We start from the raw sequence: 19,702 nt of genomic DNA, 5'->3' as shown, positions 1-19,702 counted from the left end.
TGCACCTGTGTTTCCTGTCAGTCTGGTCTTGAGACCAACATGGGGAATGTTTCTGGGTGAAATGCTTTGAAATGAAATGTTTGGAAAGAGATGTGGGTTGCTTTCCTTTGTTGAGAGAATCAGGGTTTCATATATATTCTTCCTAATAAACAGGATGGTTTCAAACAGCTACCTGCTAGAAAGATATTTGATACCACTATCGCATTCCTCCCTCAATGGAAACTACCTTATTTTAAATTGTGGCTAACTATTCAGGTCTTATGGGAGACATAAATTATAATTCAGTAATAATCAAGAGTGGTAATCTTTTTACTGCTGATTCCCTGTGTGGCCTCAAGCATGCTTTCTTTAATCTGTAAAGTGGAGACATTAATGCTTTTTTTGTCTTGCAGTGCAGATAATATAAGTGCTTTCTGGATGTACGATGATGAATTTTATAGCAGCTATGGAAAAATAGCAAATTCTGTATCTCTCTCTCACTTAAATGGATGTAGAATATTGGCCGTCTTGAACAAATTTCTTCCCTGCTACGCACTAAGTAAAGGCCAAGTGAAGAAAGTGTCACAGCAATCTGTAATTATAGAGTAACACACAGGTAAAATGAGGCTGATTCAAGATGTGTGACTTACATGCCAGTATTTAAGCCGATGAACTTCACAACCTATGCAGTAATCTTGCCAGGTAGCATTTCTGATATTTATTTTCCCCACTCAGCATTATCTGGTCAGCTGTTGCAAGAACCCACATTTCACTCAAATAATGCCATGACGCAGGCAAATTCCAATCTAAAAGCTCTGATTCTGTAGGCCCTCCCTACAAACACTTGTCTTGCTTTTCCCAAGCAAGAGGAAACCCCGGGAAAGCTCACGCTGGTTCCCTGAACTTCCTCCGCAGTAGCTCGGGGAAATAAAACTTATAATTTCCCGCTTCGCACAGATCAGGAGGCGGCGGGCGGCTGAGGGCAGGACGCTGGCCCAGCGGAGCGGCTCGGCCGGAGCCGGAGCCCGGCCAGCCCGCCCCGCCATCGCTCCCGCCGGGCGAGCGGAGCACCCCCGCGCCCGCTGAGGGACCCCAGCCTACCCCCTGCTGCCTCCCTCCTCAGGAACCTAAATCTGCGGATTAAGCAGCAGGAAGCGGAGCTGAAAATTCCAACTTTAATCAACTTATTGCTACAGGAATGCGCATCCACCTCTTCCCTCCGGTGATCCTCTTCCGGAGGGCCCCCCGGCACCCCGCCCGGCGCGGCTGAGGAGAGCCGGGGCGCGGACACCCTCAACGGCCCGCTCCCCTCACGGAGCGATAGGCGGGGAAAGCAGAACCGAGAGGGCCGCGCTGTCGGGGGGGGAAAAACTTTCCAAGCTGGGCGGCAGCGACGCGCCGCCCTCAGAGAGGCTCGGAGATCCCCCGCCGAAGAGCCCGAGAACCCTGCGGGCCGCCCTCCGCCCGGCGGAGCGGAGAGGAGAAGAGGGACAAAATGGCGCCGCGATTCAAACGCTGCGCGCTGCGTGCCGGCGGGGGGGCGGCGGGGGGGCGGTGTCCCGGCGGGGTTCACTGCGCCTGCGCCCGGAGTTGCAAGATGGCGGACAGTGCGGAACTAAAGGTAAAGCGCAGCTTCAATTCCCTTCGCGATGCCCCTCGCTGCCGCCTTCGGGGCCGCCGGGGCTGCGCTTCTCCTCCGCGCTGGGGGCGAACCGAGCCGCTGCCGGCGTTCCGCGGCGTTGCCTTGCCCGGGGTGGCGGCGGCGGCGGTGGCGGCGCCCCGCCGGCAGCGGGGGCTGAGGGACGGAGCGGGGTGGGGAGCGGAGCGGAGCTGTTCTCCCCTCGCCTCCCGCCCGCTCTCCGCCGGGGCAGCCACGCCGGGCGGCAGCGGGGAGGGCTCCCTTCCGCGCCGGTGGAGGGGGCGGGTGGGTTCGGGCCGGGCCGGCGCAGGGGTGAGGGCGGCGGCGACGGCCGGGGGAGCCCCCGGGAGTTGCCGGCGTCGGGCAGCGCGTTTCGGCCGCCCCCGAAAAGCGGGGGGGGGGGACACGGACACACACACGACGGTTCCCCGGGCTCCCCGCAAAGTTTGTAGGGGACTCCGCCAGCGGCGCCGGGCGAGGAGGGAGCCCTGAGGAACGGCGCTGCCCGCCGTTGACAGGCGGCCGTATCCTAACGAACTGGGGGGGGGACGCGGGGACACCCACCGCCGGGAGAGCCCCGCTTGCCGCGCCCCGCTGCCCCCCCGGTAAATAAAGGACGTCACAGGCAGATGGTGAGGAGTTAGGAGGTGTTCAGCTTGCGGCTGTCCCTGTCATCCTGCGGAACGCATCGCAGCCTGGTGCTGTGGAGCACCCTCGAGCGAAGTTACAGCTCCCCGAGTGGGTGAAGCTGCGCGGGGGGGTGAGGTGGGACTCTGCCCGGGGAGGAGGAGAGGGAGCAGCTCCGCGCCGCCCGTCTCCTCGGGTGTTTTGAGGAATAGTACTGGTGGAATTGCGGGTGGTGGGGTATCCACGCTATGCACCCACACCCCCCCCCCCCCCCCCCCCAAAAAAAAAAAAAAAAAACAGGGGGAAAAAAAAAAAAAAACCACCCCAAAACTTTCCAGTCACTTTGGCAAGGTGTGTGGGGGTGCGAACTCTGGCTTGTGTATCCGGCAGTGTATTTAAAAGTTTGAGAATCTCACTGCGGTTGTTGTAGGGTTGTTACTCATTAGGAGGGCTTCTGTCTCCTACTTTAAAGTTAATACAGTGAAAGACACAAATCAGAAGTATGTTAAGTGTGTAACATAAACTGCAGAATATGTAAAGTATGTCTAGGGAAATATTTTGTCTTTCCCTAGAGTTTTGATAGATTTTGTTTTTCTGTGTATCAAAGGCTTCTTGTGCTTTTATTTTTAGATGCTTAAAGAGCTGTCAGGATGTAAGGAAGTATAAAATCTTTTGCACGTTCCAGCTTTTGGGGGTCTCTGTCTTCCAGGTCAGGACAAATAGACCCTCCTTTAAATCCTTCTCTGTCCTTTGTTTTTCTGGGTGTCCTGCAGAGCATAGTTCTTGAGCTGTGTTGTCCCCAAGCCTTTTTTTTTTTTTTTTTTTTTTTTTCTTTTCCAAATTCTGATTCCCACATAACGAGGTTAAGGGTTGAGATGTGATTCCAGTGTTAAACTTTCATTAATCTTAGCGTGGCAAATAGAGTAGTGTGTTTTGGTAACTAACTCAGAGAATTTTCGGTGGGCAGTAGCCAATTTGGGATTTTGTGATACCTTTATAAGCAAGACTGACTCAAATGGAATTAAAAGAAATGAGAGCTAGAGAATAAAGTTGTGTTGTTGTTTTTTTTTTTTTTTTTTTTGGATGTGTGTTAAGATGGCAGGATGGTGGTCAAGGGAGAGTGCTGAAGGGCATGATTTTACTCTGAAAATTGACAATTTATTGATCTTAGGAGCTTTGAAACCTGAACCCTCTCCTCTTGGCCATCGCAGAGCCTCCGGGCTCTGGGTACGTATGCACGTGTTGGAGTGCCGTTGGTCTGCGCGAGAGTAGCGTAGAGACCTCTCCTTTTCTCTGCAGCTTTACAGGTAGAGCTTTCATAGAAGTCTTTTTGTGTCTGCTTGTCATCCTGGACTTCTTTATTGATTTCTTTCTGAAACCCACTTCTTGAGAACTGGTCAAGAGAAATTATGATTTCTCTCTTTTTTTTTTTTTTTTTTTTTTTTAAATACTGTTGCCACCTCAGGGATCTGAAGGGTAAATGCCAAGCTGACTAGTTTATTTTCAATTTCGCTTTGCTGCTCAGGATATGTAGTGGTACTTGCAAGCTGGGACTGTAGGATGGTAGCATTGCGTTCTGTGAAAAGTTGTCGGATTTTTTTTGGTAGCTATGGGGGCTTGGCAATTTACATAAGAAAACAATTACTTGATAAATTCTTACTTTGAAGACTGCAATTTTTTTTTTTTTTTTTCCTCTAGACTGTACAAAGAGAAAGAGGTGTGTGGGTGTGTCCTTTTCTGTCAGGAAGGAGAGGGAAAAACAAGGGGGACATGAAATTTCTGCTTAGAGTTGTAGCTGTCACATATCAGTTTTCCAGAAGTGGTACAGCTCAGTTATTAGGTACTAGATGAGGTGAGTGCTCCTCGGAAAAATGTGGCTAATGGAAAGCTGTTACATCGTAGTTGGGTGCAGCGGATATTTTTAAGTAGCGGTACATCCCCAGAAAACGTGCTTTTAAAAATCTTTGTTTTTTTGAACGCTGAAAGGTAACCAAGGGAAGGTTTGTGATTAAGACTCTGCTATTTGAAGAATGAACAGTGAATTCCTTTCATTATTTTAATTTTCTTAGGTAAAAACTTTTCATGTTTTTCCTCCGATTAATTAGCAAGCGGCATTGATTTCAGTTAGTGACCTTTAAAAAAACTAAAATCAAATGTAATGGTTGCACAGTAGCTCAGTTGCCTTGACAGATAAAGTTTGTCAGAAAAACTTACTCAAGTTTCTAAAACTTTCTTGCTTTCCTGTGTAAAGAAACTATGGAGTTACATGAGGGTAATGTACACACATGTAAATTGGCGTATGTGATATGACGGGTGGTATTGCCAAATGCACAAAGTAAAATTAAAGTCCTTGCTTCCTCCAGAGAAGTAGTGGTCATTCTTACTTGCCATAATTTTTCATAGACTTCTAAATCATGAAATAGCGTTTCCTGTAATGTATTTTCTTACCACGATCAAGAGTATTTCAGTCTCTTGCCCCATTTGAGAATGTTTGTTCTACTGGAAAAAAAATAATCAGATAAGAGCAAACATACTTTGCAGTTCCCAGACTTGCAAGGTTACTGAATTCTTTGGTACTCTCAAAGGTTAGGATAAATTGAACCAGTATGTTTTCACTTCTGTTGATGAAACAAGGTAACTGAAAAGTCTGTTCTTCTGTGAATTACCTCCCTGACTCTATAGGCTGAGGCATATGTGAATTTTCCCGATCTTAATTACTATTCCTGTATAATTGCATACAGACTCTAATTTATCTCAAGGTAAGCTATTTAAAGCTCTTTCTAATTGGAAGGAGTATACTTGAGTGATTAAATATTTCCTTCAATATTTCTTACATCTCTTTAAATTGGTTATTAGATTGTTGTGATCTTTGCCTTCTACGCAGGTCTTTTGGAAATCATTACACAGTTTGCAATAATCAATTCAATTATACATGGATCAAAGAATGAAAAAGAAAAGCTTATGTTCTGGTATTGTCATTCTTGATACTGTCCTAAGAAGCTGGTTTCGAAAGCACATGCTGGGAGGTTTTCTCCTTTGTTCTCTCTCCTTTTAAGAAAGTGCCTTTGGGGATTGAAGAGATCCCTGGTGTGTTTCTTGTTAGACACAATTTATACTTTAAAAAAAAAAAAAAAGTGAGCCAAGAGTTTGCATGAAAATTCATAATAGCATTTCCACACAATGGTGATGAAAACAAACCATTTAAAAATATTCAGTTGGGAAATACCCCTCCCCTAAATACAGTGAAGCAGTTTTTTGAGGGGGAGAGGCTAGTAGCACAGCTTCCAGGTGGTGGTGGTAATAGTGACAAATGGATCTCTGGTATGGAAATGCGGTTGTGTTAAATTGCATCGTCAATGCTAATAAGCGTAAGCTACCTATTTCAGTGCTCAATTAGAATTTTACTCTTCTGTATTATGAGCTATTTTTGCTTAATCCTTTTATAAGTTGCTGGGGTTGCGTGTTTCTGTGATTAAAGTCAATATAATCCACTTTTCATTGTTATCTGAGTCCATGGATTACGTTATTTTCATGCCTGTAATTTGGCGTATGTCAGTATAATTGTATTTTTAACTGTATTTTGGTCTAGGTATCTTTTTTTGAGCTTTTGGTCTTCCACACTGGACTTGCAGATAACAGATGAATAAAACTGGCAGCTGTGCATCACTGCTTAACTGTCAAAGCCCCAATCTATAACACTTCTTTATTGCCAATAAAAACCAGATTGCATATTGTGTACGTGTAAATATAGTGTCAGCACACCTCTAGTGTAAACCCTTCATGAATATTAGGGGCCATCCTGGAAGTATTTGTAGGCCTATGCAAGTGAAATTCTTATTCCTTGCCACTTGTGAGAAGGAAGGAAGGTATAAGAACCAGTAGTTCATAGTAGTTATTTTTAATGGATTTACACTTCGTTTCTCTTTGGATTATAAAAGGTATTTAGAAACGACAGTTAAAAGGCTTAGAAGCTAAGAAGTGGGTAGAAGATGCATCTTATTTAGCTTTATTCTGTGAGATAAGAGAAAAATGTTACCCTAGGGAGGGGAAGGGCTCAGGACTGCTTGGCCATTGATAAGAATGTTTATGGATCAGACACACAAGACAAATATTTAAAAGCATCCCATGAAGCAGGGTGTAGACAGTTAAGGTATCTTCAGATACTGAAGTTATTTATAGGAATATAGATGACTGGTATGGTTTATACTCTGACCTGCATTCATATAGAGCACAAAGATAAGTGCAGACCTGTCACTAATGTGTTTGGCACGGTGGAGTTTAGTTCCTGTAATCCGTTTGGGTAGAATTCAGCATCTCATCATTTTTATCTTTAGGGCCATTATAGTGAAAAACAAAGCAGGACTTCCAAACACTTGAGGCTTGAGTGCTCCCTGTAATTGTTTGGAGATACCCCCAGCCCTGTCCGATCCTCTTGAGTACCTAGCTGCTGCCTTTCTCTGAAGCATCTCTTGTAATCCTTGTTGGTTGTAATAACGCTTATAAGCGAATTTGGAGCTGAACCCCTGGGTCAGCTGGTGGACTGCATCGGCATGGGATTCATCAGTCTCTGTGGAAACTATTGAATTTGAAGTAATAGTACCTTTCTGGCTATGAATCACTGTTTTGAAAGGGTTACTTTTTGGGGCCGTGGCATCACCCAGTGTCCCAGAGGATATATGGCTGGGAGATGGATTGGATCTGTTGCAGCTCTTCTCTTACATGGTCATATCGGTGTTTAGTCCTTTGGCTCCACAAGGAAAAAAATACATCTCCCTACAATTCTTAAGTTGTCTCAGAAATGTCTATTTACTGTTGCTGCTGTGCTTCCACTGTAGAAACTTTTGCTTTGATGAAGGATGTTACAGGTGCCCTTCTAATGGAAGACTCTGCTTTATCACCCTCCATAAAAAGTAGTAAAAGCCTTGGAAAAGGCATGATTTCAGTGAAGAATGCAAATGTGGCTTTTATGCTAAAAACTTGTTAGTATATACCTTGTGTGTCTTTTGCTGTCCAGCTGCCTCAGCTTGTGCTATCTTCTCTAACTAGGAACTTTACCTCTGGTTCACACACAAATGTGCTTGCAGGAATCACAGGAAAATGTTTGTCCTGTTCTTAGGGGGAGAGAAAAGGGGAAACGTATTGTTTGCATGACTGCTGTGGCACATGCTTGGGCAGCTCAATTTCGGAATCCTCTTGATCAAGCTCAGGTATCGATAGTTTCATCGCTCTGTCACTATTCCAGCTTTGTGTAGCCCAATAAATGTTAGGAGTGTTGGTTTGTTTTTTTTTTTTTTTAAATGAAGATGATTGGATTTTGTGATGCAAAAATTGCATATAGTACCTTCAATGGTAGTCTATTCATGAAAATAAATGCCTTTCTTTAAAGTAGGTTGTTTTGCTAGTTAAAGGGGGGAGGGGGATATGAGGAGAAGAAAAGAGCTCCAGTAGCTTACAAAAGGGTGCTTATTTCTGTAATTTTACTCAATGCTATCAAATCCATTTTGAACAACTACAACAACTCACTGCCATGAAATGTGGCTATTTCAAAGTAAATTAGAGGCTTTGGGGCTACGACAAGAAGTAAAAGATGTTAAACCTGTGAAAATGAGCATATATGGATTTGAGGATGGGAGATATGAGCTTATCTACCCTTGTTCTGATCTTCCAAATTTTCAATAGCAGCCAGAACCAAATTAAACCAGGTAACATTATATTGTTGTTCTCTGTGTGCTGTGATACAGACGTTTCTATTGTAATTTATTTTCGTATTGTTTTGCTGAGACTCCCGTGTCTGTCGCAGCTGTATTGATCCAGGAGTTTGTCAGCAATTTGCTTAATCTTATTCTCCTGTTGGGGTTAGGGATGGCTGTAGATGTAGTGCCATGCCTTCGCTGTTTTATTCTGTCCCTTAGCATATACTGGATGGATACCAGAGCGCTCTGTAAGCGAGCATTGTATTCCAGGTCTAGGGGAGAGTAGGAATTAGCAGAAAGTTGGTATAATGGAGCTTGCCTAGAATAGGTGAAACAAAGAAATGAAAAACTAGTATACAATTAGACCAAAGGTCAACCTAAGCTTGACCTTTATGTCTATAGGAGATGATATACAAGAGATTTTTATAGGAAGTGGCATGATAATTAGCGGAGAAGGAACAGGAGCCTTTTAAAGCCATTGCTTGGTAAGGACAGAGTCCTAGGCTCTGCAGTACAGCAGACTTTGAGTATGCTAAAGTGTATTTAGCATGGAGGACGGGAAGATAAGTGTTACTCACTTCACGTGCATCACTGAGGGTTTCTCTGTAGTGAACTTCCCTTGTTGTGCTTAGGAAATGGTAATGAGCTTTCTGGATATATGCTAATAAACATGAGTTCTGTCTCCTCTCTGCTTCTGCTAGGACTGCGTGGGCTGTAGGTAATGCTTCAGCTGCCAGCTTCCATCCTGTTTTCCACATCTAACAGTGGGAGACAGTAAGAAAGGGAGAGTTTCAAGCTCTACCCTGCTTTGGGGCTGATACACAACCAACAACTTTTGTAGGACTCTCCTGTTAACTATTTTTGGTATCATTTTCAGTTTGACACCTGATTGCTCCCTTGATCTTGAACATTTTGATTTTTTGGTAATTTTGGTTGGAAGGGACCTTGGGAAATCTCCAGTCCAACCTCCTGCTCAAAGCAGGATCAGCTATGAGGTCAGAACAGGTTACTCAGGACTTTATCCAGTCTGGTTTTTAAAACCTCCAAGGATGGAGACTGCACAGCCTCTGTGGGCATGGCAAAAACATGCACCATTTCTCATGGTGAAAATAGTGGTGTGTGTTTTTTTTTTTTTTTTTTTTTTTATAACCAGCCTGAACCTCTTATTTCAGCTGGTGCCTGTTGTCTCTCATTCTTCTGCTGTGTACCTCTGTGAAGATCGTAGCTCTGTTTTCTTGATGACCTCCTTTACATTTGGAAGGTTGCCATTTGGTTCCTCCAAAGCATTCTCTTCACCAAGCTGAATAAGTCCTGTTCCCCCAGTCTCTTGCCAGATCATCTTGCTGTACCTCGCATCTTTGATAATAAGATACCAGCACCTTGTTTGGGGATGGAGTTTGGGCAGATGATTCCATGCCACAGATGTAGTTCTTGGGGAGTATTTACTCCTGTGGATTTCTGTTAGTGGAGGTGTATTACAAAATCCATGACATCCTCAGAAATTTGCAAAAGTAGTTCCTGACACCAGGTATCCTGATACTGGTATCACTGGAAAAGGTGGGGATTGCTTCAAAACATGACATTTCAAAAGTGGTGAACTTTCTGAGGGGAGATGATGACAGATGGTAGGTAGGCATTTCTTCGACAGGAGGTTCCGCAGGATTCTTGTCCATTTTGAAAATGGTTATACCAAGCTCTCCCACTCTTTCCTTCCCTCCCATTAAATACGTGGTTATAAAGCAGATACAGAGCTCAGTTCCTTTACTGCTTGGTTGCAGCGTTGCCTTCCCTTCCTGAAGAGGCGTCTTTTGTGGCCACAGCCATTTGAGTGTGCCAACATGTGTGATAAATGTTCTCAGAAATTTGTGTTGGGCAGGAGTTAAATCATAAACTTTGGACAGAGCTGAGCTTAGAGGACTGGTTTTCTAACCTAGGTTTATACTAGGGAAAAAAACAGTTATCTTGCAAAGAGATGACCAAGTATAAAACTACAGAGTACTTTAGATTCAACATAAAATTCTGGTGTAGCTGTAGCCGTTTGTATTCACAGTGGTTCTTCCTACTGGGCATGTACTCAAGCTGCCAGCCAGAATTGTGGCTTTACCTTTGCATACTGTACAACTCATTACTGAGCAGCTGTAGGATCTGCCATCTGCAGCATTTTCAGGGGGTGTAGTTTGCAGTAGGGTGCCTTAAGTCCCTCAGATTTCAGCCTTGGCCCTCTTGACCGTGTATCGGCTCAGTGCTGCTACTCTGTTCTTGGGGCTCACAAAGGGGAGCAGATTGGCAGCTGAGCCAAAAGGCAGAGCTTAGCAAAATAATTTATCCCTAGTTGCTTAGGGGATTCAAATTGGCTCTGTGTATCTCTGCAGAACAACTGGTAGCCTCGAGAGTCACTTCATTGGTCTAGACTAATCTTGGTCCTTCTGCGTACCTGTGGTCTGATCAGCGCAGCAGTCCACGCGAGGATCCTCGGGCTTTGTTTGGCATGTGACAGTGCCAGAGCTTCCTCCTGACGAAGTGTACCTACCTTCTTAAGAAGAGCACCTCATTTTTTTTTTGCTGTGTAAGCGGATAGCTTACTTTCACTGTCCAGACACATGAAAAAATTTACTGTCAGAGTGGGGCAGTCCACTGAGAATCGGTCAGAGCTGAAAATTCTTCTTTATCTTCATTTACAGTCTTATGCAAGATGTTCCTCCTGCCTTCTTTGTAGAGCAGGATCTGAACTTAGTAAAGCCACTCTGTTCAGCTTTTCAAATGAAAACCTGATTAGTTCACATGCAAAATAGAATATAGGATGGAAATAGCGGCGAACATAGTTTTGCTTGGCAATTTAGCATAGGTGTAACTCACTATTACTTATTTTTTTAAAAAGCAGATATAAGCAGAGGCCAAATACAATAGGGATAATGTGTTTGGTTCAGGTAAAATCTGTAATCTGAGCCGTAGGAGTGCGTTGTAAAAAGTTGTGTGGATCAGAATGTTTTCTGATACGTTCATTCCTCATATTGTTTCTTGAGACTCCCTTGACAAAATGATCTCACATCTGTACAGATGTTGTTTCTTCTTTCCCTGGTGCAAAATAAGAGTCTTTGAAATAGTCCAAGTACTTGTGTAGATTTTCATCTTATTAAAAAGTCTGTTCAAGACAGCTCTGCTTAGGCTATCTATGGAGTTGTTAGTGCACCTATAAATATATTGTACCAAAATGTAGAAACTTTAGCGGCAGTTCTGAAACAAATCTCTTCTTTTTTGTAAGTTCCATGTTGATTTAGCAGTATCTCCTCAGTGAATCTGCTGAGGCCACTTGATGGCAGGGCTTCAAATATTTTTAATCAAATATCAGAACTGTTGTAGGTTTGAATTACAAGTATTTTAGATAATATTTTTCTAAAGGGTGTATACCCAGGTTTTCATTCGGTTAATTCCCACTTTTACCTCTTTGGTGTTAAAATTTGACAAGTTGAGAAGTAACATTTTATTAGAGGCTTTTGACAGTGTTGTTTGGGTATCTGGATAAAAATAAGCATGTATTATAGACTGAATCTTAAGAATGTTAAAGTGGCTGTACTGGCTCAGACCAAGGGTCCGTCTGGCCCGGTATTGTCTCCTACAGCTTCCAGAAGTGAGCACGTAGGGAAAAGAAAAGAGGACAAAGTATGAGAAATAACTGTCGCCTCCCTGCAATGTTCTGCTGGTCTCCAGCTATTTTCAGCTCATACCTCTGAACCTGGTGGGGGCTACTAGCTGGACAAGCCACAATAAATCTATTTTCCAAGTGCCTTTCTAGGTTCCTCTGGAACCTATATAAGCTTCTTTCTTTCACAGTGTTTTGGTAGGGATTTTTGTTGTTCTGCTGCTGGCTGCGTGGGGACCCTTCTCATTTTGTTTTGAGCTGGGTTCCAGCCAGCTTTGACCCCTGGTCACTATATTGTATAATGAGACTGAACTGTGGATCCCTGTCCGCTCGCTTTGTGCTGTTTGTGGTTTTCTACATGGCTATCATATCTGTTCCCATTTTCTCTGTTTTTTAGGATGAAAAATCTTAGCTTTTGTTGTTTCTTAATTAGGGAAGTCATGTGCTGGAGTTCTGTCATCCTTCTGTGAACGTTTCTACTTCTAATGTGGTTCTTTTTTGTTTTGTTTTTTTTTTTTTTTTTTTTTGTTTTGTTTTGTTTTAATTTAAGGTGAGACCACCAAAACCACCTGCACTTTGAGATCTGGGTGAACCATGGATTTATATAGTGTATAATGATTTCCCATTTGCTCTCTGTTCCCTTTCTAATGATTTCTGACAGTGATTTGTGTGTTTGACTGCTACTGAGCTGATGTTTTCGTATGTCTGTTTATCTTGGGCCCAGGAGCTTGCTCTAGTGTGGTAAAGGTCATCCCAGAGCCCATCACTTTATATGTAAAGCTAGGTCTGTCTGGTCTGCTTTTCCCCATAGGTATCACTTTATATTTATGTACATTGAATTGCTCTGTCACTGAGGTCTTTCAGTGATTCTTCAGTTTGCCTTCATCTTCACAACCACATCATATGGTCAACAACTCTGGCACCCCACCGATCACTTAATTTTCTAGGTTGTTAACGAATAGGTTAAGCTGCCTGTGCCAGCACAGGCCCTTGCAGAACTTCACGCATGACCTTCCTCTATTGTTTGGTCTTGGAACAGCTCGGATGCATTGGTAATGGAAGAACTTTGAATAGCAAGCTAAGGATCTATGGCCTGGTTTGTTTGTTTTTGTGTTTTGTTTTGTTTTTGTTTTGTTTTGTTTTTTTTTTTCTTTTTGAATTATTAGTGCTGTAAGAATACTTAGCTTGTGTGTACAGACTGGATTTTCATAGCTTCCTTTGACCTGTACTATTCTGTTGTTTTTAAACATACGTAGAACTCTGAGGTAGTGCCAAGCTGTTTTAAGGGGAAGCAGAGATGTGTTGAAACTTGTTTCCTATGTTCAGTTAACTAGAAAAGTTCTTAAAAAAATGTGCCTTTGTTTTTCAGAGTACATTCCCATCGCTTAATAAAGGGCTTGAGCTAAGTATTAGTTGATTAACTGCATTGACTCCTTCGTTCTTCAGGGCTGTGCATGGCTGATGTCTTCGCACCTCTATTTTTATGTTTTCCCCCAAACTAGACTGTCTTTTGCTTTTGACATAGAGGCTGAGCAAAGCTGCGAAGTAATATGATGCTTACAAGATCCTTCCCTGGAAGTTGAAGCTATATGTTGCCTAGTGAGTATATCAGGAGGCAAAAGGGTGAAGACACTTTGTACTAAAGTGCTAGGCTGAAACCCAGAAAATGCTTACTTTTGTCATGAGATCCGAAATAATTTCCACCCTCCCACTTCCCCCACTCCTCTCCCGCCCCCATGCCTTTGGCCTGTATATGTAAAAAGGGACAGGCAGAGTATAAATTCATGAACATGTGAGAGTCATTCAAATGACATTAATGAGCTGCAAAAAGCTTGTATATATGCAAATTCCTATTCAGAGTGGGATTTGGATGAGTGCGGTTAATGGGGTGGGGCAATAGTTTGGTCAGTAAAGATGAAAAGGAGCAGTGACTGGAGCAGCATCCTCCCTCTGCCCTGCAAGAGGGTGGGAGTTCAGGGGGAGGCAGCTCACCGCAGGCTAGGAAAAGTGAGGGAGTGCTTGCATCTGCAGTCAGTACTGCAGAAAGACTGCACGTTTTCTGTTTTCTTTTGGTCAGGATTTCCATGGAAGTTTTAACTATGCTATCAGAGTTTTCTTAGGCAGCGCTTTCGATTCTGGTTGTTCTTGTGGCTGAAGCCAAGTTAAATGCAGTATCGGTTTTGGAATTTACTTGCAATAGTTTTCATGTATTTTAAATCATAGGTGTGGCTGAAACTCGGCTTAGAAAAAAACCTTCGTTTCATCAAGCAGTTTGTTTCCATGCAGGGCAGAGGTTATTGTGTGAATAGATTAATTGAATTCAGTTTTACTTTGATTATAAGAAAAATACAGTGCTTGAAGGATGAGGTGGCAGAGAGGGGGACAGTATGTCAGTTTGACGGAACTGGGAAATGAAATACCCCTCTTCCCCCTGAGCAAATGCCCTCAGTATGTCTCCTTAGCATTTCAAGTGTGACTGCAAGAGAAATGTTTCTATAGGCCTTGTCTGTGCTATATGTGGGCCAGGAAAATATTGCACAGAGAATATATTCTCAGTTTTCTAATGCACTGTTGAATGTTTTGTCCTGGGATTAATCGTTGTGAACTAATGGGTTCTTAAGCACTGCATGCTTGTCTTTGAGCCTACAGATAAGATGATGCAGCTAATACATGTAAAAATACAATTTTCTGGTGTGGACAGCACTGGAAAGTGAAGGGACAGAGTAGCCCAAATTCAGAGGGGTGAAGTAGGATTGTGGGTTTAGGATCAGCTTTGTCAGGAGTCTAGGTCTTGCCTAAGATGCATCTTCTCAGTCTGTCTCTGGCTGCATGTTGTCATTTGGAACTGGTTTCTTTATCCTCTTTTGAATGCTGAAGAAAAGCAGGAAGGTCTGCTTCCTCTCCTATTATTCCATCATCTTTTTGCATTTTTACATAGTGGGAAGAAACCAGTCGTTGTGGGTGATATGAAAAACTGAGCTTCCTGCTTTCCTTTTCTTTGTCCCCATGCCTCTTTTAGATGTCTTCCCCAGGATACGCATTCAGTGTTTGGCACCGCTGCTGCCCCGTTGCTCTCCTTCCAAGCTGTGCTGGTACTTGGAATGGAATCAGTGTGATTCTTGACAGTCTTACTGATGCTTTAGTGTCGTGAATAGCAGCCAAAGAAGTCATCCATGTCTCATTAACTTGACTGACCTAGGATCCTGAATCCGCCTCGGTGGGAACTAGGTTGAGTACCGACACAGTAAGATTTTTGAAATGGGAGATGAACTTCTGACTGCCAGTATTTTGACTCAGGTTTGGACAAGTGACATTAAGAGAAGATTTTTTTTCATCTAGCTACTGATTTCTTTTCTATAATAATAACAACTGTATTTTGGCACTTAAATTGTTCTGTCTCAGTATGTGATGTAAATACTAATTCTATGTCATATTGTTGCATGCAGTAAATAATTCCATTTTTAATGCATCTGTACAGTTAGGAATAAATTAGGCTTTAGTGTACATTTAACTGCTCTATAAATAAAAAGACCTATAATTTGTGTTCCCCATTGTGCCATGACAGACAATAGCTCTTCAGAGTTTGAAAAACTGACTTTTCTTGAATTACTGGGTGGCCACATGTGGTTCATGCATAGTTTTCTTGCTAGCAGTTTGCTGTTACGTGGCTACTCTCTATTCTAGAGAAAACGAGCTAGGATAGATAAGACTAATTTTACTAGGTGGTGGTCTGATCTGGTTGCCGAGCCCTATGTGTTCCTAGGATAGTCATGAGTAGTCATATTCCACTGACAAACCATTCCCACGTTGATGCTTTCTTCTCCTGTCCATCTCTGCCCATGTTTCTGAGGTTTACAGTATGTATTTTGAAATTCTCTGCCTTTTTGGAATGACTGTAGGACAAGATATGTCATACCATCTCATTTGTAGTTCTTCATCCCCTTCTTGGACGACTTCTTCAGTTCTGAAAAATACTTTTATCCACAGAATCAGAGGTTGGAAGGGACCTTCCAAGGTTGTCTAGCCTACTAGTTCCCTGCAAATCTGCTTATTTGGCTGTAGGTGCCTGAAGAGCTGTCTGTAGTGATGCCCGAGTTCCTCTCCTGAACCATTAGCTAGGTAATGAGAAAAACACATGAGAAATTTAGGTTTTCCTCCAGTTTTGCCTGCTTTATGTTTAGTAACCTTGAGTTTCATAGGCAGTTATCTCTTAATGTGATGACAGTGGTCATGGGCTAGAAGAGTCATGTAAACATGTGGATGCTATTTCTTGGTCTTGTTTTTAGGCTGGTGCCTAAAAACCTGAACCTTTTGGTTCACAGGTGGATGCTTCTATAAAATATAAAGGGGTAGTCATTCTTCTTAGACAGACTGATACGGTTGAAAAACATTTCAGACGTGCAAATCCTTTCTCTAAATTTAATAAAAAGCATTACTTTCCATCAAGCCTTACCTCTCCTGCATCATTTTGTTTACAGCCACTGCAATATTGATAGATAAAATACGAGAAACAGAGAAGTGGCTCCCAAATAAACGGTGTTGCTTAAACAAGAAAATATTTCAGAGCTAAGGAACCCAGAAAGGACTGTTAGTCCTGCTTTGGTCTCCAGCAAACATCTAGGACAAGTTTTTTCTAGGAAGGACTAGGGCAAAGCAAGCAGTGTGAAGAGAACTTGGTTCATCTTCTCTCCTTTGTAGCGATGGTGTTGTTTCAGAAATAAGTAGAGGAAAAGCAAGAGAATGGGTGTCTCCTTGTGAAAGAGGAGGACGACTTGAGCAGAGAAAATGCTTCTCTTGCCTGCACTGTATGAGGACTTAGAAAAACTTCACTAAAGGAATGCTTTTGAAGAGCTTCACTAGAACCTGCTTGAAATCAATACTTCATCAAAGTCGAGGCCGATTTATGATAATCTGTGTTGCGATAACATTGATGTATGAAACTTGGGGCTTCCCTCGGTTTCATGCTGTGTTAGGCAGTCTCTGCAGAACTGGTAAGAAAATAGATACTTGATTTGTGTTGTGCGTCTTACCTGATACTCTGAGGAACAATAATGTAAAAAGAAAATTTCTTAGTATTGTTCAAGCTTTTAATTCATCTTGATGACTTACTGCTATATGACTACTTAAAAAGAAGTGTGTAGTTTGGCTTCATTAGGTAATTTCTATACATGAATTTGAAGACCTTACAAAGTCAATTATGTGCAGAATGACTAGTGCCTTTTTTTTTTTAATTATTATTATTTAAAAAGACTATACGGATGCCAATGTGATTGCTTGATGGAATATTTGTTTTCAGCTTATTGACACAGTGGGAACTTTTGGCTCCATTGCTTATTTCTGCAATAACAATTAAGACTAATTGTTAGTAATAATAAATTATTATTCTCGGTGGACCAGTATTAGAAGGGGATAGGGTATTTGGCCAAGGTATTTCATAGGTATTTGTTGTCAGCAGTTTTATTTCATTCGTGTTCCATTTCTTCCTTTGGAAAGGCAATCTTTTAATGATAAATTATTGGGTATTTCCAATACCCGATGTTGTGTCTGATCTCTTAATTTTCCTTTTCTCCCTTCCTTCCGCCTTTCCTTCCCTCCCCAGTTTTTGTTCTAGATGTCATTAACTACTGTTGGAGTCTTTTGTATATTCCCGTGGTTACAGATAAAAGCACTGCTATTCTCGTGGGTCTTGTGAGGCAGCTCATGAGCAAGGTGACACTGGTGCGTGGTACCCGGGCCGATGGCAGCTGTGGCCCTGTGGGCGTTGCGGCTGTTGCTGTCCTTAGCTCCGTGGATGGATCCTGCTTGTGTGATGGAGCTCAGCATCTCCCAATCGCTCTTTTTAGGTGTAACTCACAGAGCCTGGGAATACATTTCTCAGAATGGAACTCTGTGAGAAGGGTTGCTTCTAAGTCAAAAGAAACCGCTAATTTTATCGTGTCTTTTTGGCTTTACAATTTTTTATTTTTAAACCGAGAATTGTGAACAGATAACTCAGATTTTCTAGTTTTCCTTCCCTTGGGGCATTAGCATAGCAGTTGGCTACTTTTAAGAGAAACGAGATTCAATTATATACTGGCTTCAGCCTGCTGTTCAGTACCTAGCAAGTCTGTATCCAAATTTAATACGATTGTTCATTAAAAACTTTCTGAGATACCAAAGCAATAGTCAGTGATAAGGTAGTCTGTCTCCCATGCTGCACCCTAGAAAATGGGACAAATGAGGGGGGAAAAAAAAAGAAAAAAAGGTAGTTTATGTAAAAGTGTTTTGGGTATATTTGATTGCATAATCTCATATCCTGAAGTGTTATTTCATTTGAAGCTAATTAAATAACAGAAGTTTGTTTATAGTGAACAATTAACTCTTCAGCACTGGGTGATAACTTATGGCGTGTGGAGAATAGATCATTTTGCAGTTCTGTAAGGTACAGAAATAAAAAGATTTTTAAAAAATCTTGGAGAAAAATACACATCTATTATGGCAATAATTTGTTTTAATCAGGTGATACTTAAATTGGCTAACACACACAATGAAATGATGTCTGTCGATGCAGTGGAGATTTAAGTAACTGTTGCAAGCAAACATCAAAGATGGAATATAATAAAGTAGGTCTTGAAATTGTGGTATGTCTTGCTGTTAAGGGGTTCTGGAAGCTGCTTGTGGAAGCTGCTTCTTTATCCGTGTTGCAATTTGAGTACATTCATTGAATTCCAGGTACATTCTTCCCTAGCTTTCCTTCAAAATTGACTTCCAAAAGCTACATGTGCTTCATGCAGGTATTTTAGATATTTAGAAAGTAACTAGAGCTTCATTCTCTAATGTTCTGCTGAAAACAAATGGCTGAAAGGATTCTCATTTAGTATACTCCCTAACTGTAAATCCCAAATCAGTCAAATTGTTTATGTAACTGTTGCTTTTAATTGCATATTTTATAAATATATATATATATATTTTTTTTTATATCACTGAGGGAGGGGAAGTAAATGTGTGGTTGTAACCTCCTGTATGACTTCCAGAAGCTTGAGACTTCTTGGTCCTATTTTTTTTTTTGTTTTTATACAGAGCGGCAATCTCTCAGACTATTACTGAATGCCATATAAGTTGTCATATTTTGATTATACCGATGTAGAGCTTTTGTGTTATTTGTTAGAGAGATTATAATAGGACATACTGTGTTTAGCAAGCTTTTTGGACAGCTGTGTCTGTGGCTGGCTTGGGCTTCATTGAAGCTTATTGCATAGGAATTAGCTCTTCTGTCAGCCAGTTGAAAGGCTTAGTTAAGAACATTCTTAATAAAAAGTAAATTTGTCTGGCAAGGACCCTCTCCCACATAGCTGAAAATAATTGTCTTCATTATTAGCCTTAGGTGTAAGCTGTTTGTCTTTAGAGAGACACTTTGTTTTGTATCCAGAGATTGTCTAAACTAGTATTTCTGCAATTACTTGTCATGAAAATCATGCTAGCACATAGGTCTGTAAAAAGAATTCCCATCTGCAAAGATAAATACATTAGGGACAATTAAGTTTGAGTGTGGCTGAAAAAAACTTGAGTCTCCAAGAACCAAAATGAAGATTACTACTGTGTCAGCAACCTTATTTAATATCAAAAGTAATAATACAGTTCACCTAGTGAATAAAATCTCTTGAGAACGGTAAAACTTTTGTTACGGAATAAGATAAAATGTGGCTTACTTTAAATCAAATACAATTTAGACGTGACTAAAGTCTTGGCAGACTTCCTCCAACAAATCTGGCTTTTGCAGTGTGAGCAAGTTCCTGCCCCAGCTGCCCACCCCACTTCTCGTCTCCAGCAGCGTTAATGTGTAGCCAGGGAGGCAGGGCAAGACACAATGTGGTTTGCAAGCCATCATATGGTGGGGAAAAAAAACAAAACAAAACAAACAAAAAAACCCAAAACAAAACAAAGAAAAAAAACAACCCACAGATCTAAGTGTTTGAATACTGAAGTGGCATTTTGGGTACATGGGCACACAGTCTGTTCTGCTGAATCTGTTTTTCCAGAGGAAATAACCTCGAGGAAAAGGGGTGAAGTGGAGGTCTAGGAGGGCAATTGCCTACACTAATTTGCCAGGTTATGTGTCATGGCTTTCAGAAGGTATTTCACATA

The 19,702-nt window shown here is 42.0% G+C and overlaps 1 protein-coding gene across 2 annotated transcripts in view; it reads left to right on the top strand.

Moving 5' to 3' along the window:
- The first annotated feature begins 1,536 nt into the window (after nt 1-1,536).
- PIAS1 (protein inhibitor of activated STAT 1) overlaps nt 1,537-19,702 on the top strand; it is a 62,888-nt gene continuing 44,722 nt past the window's right edge. For both annotated transcript variants that reach the window (XM_042804081.1, XM_042804080.1), the window contains exon 1: nt 1,537-1,600. In XM_042804081.1, the coding sequence (XP_042660015.1) occupies nt 1,577-1,600 (24 nt within the window). In that variant the 5' untranslated portion in view covers nt 1,537-1,576. The remainder of the gene's footprint in view (nt 1,601-19,702) is intronic.

The sequence above is a fragment of the Tyto alba genome, unplaced genomic scaffold, assembly GCF_018691265.1.
Source record: "Tyto alba isolate M040663 unplaced genomic scaffold, T.alba_DEE_v4.0 Super-Scaffold_41, whole genome shotgun sequence".
NCBI lineage: Eukaryota > Metazoa > Chordata > Aves > Strigiformes > Tytonidae > Tyto > Tyto alba.
This window is presented reverse-complemented; position numbering and strand designations above follow the sequence as displayed.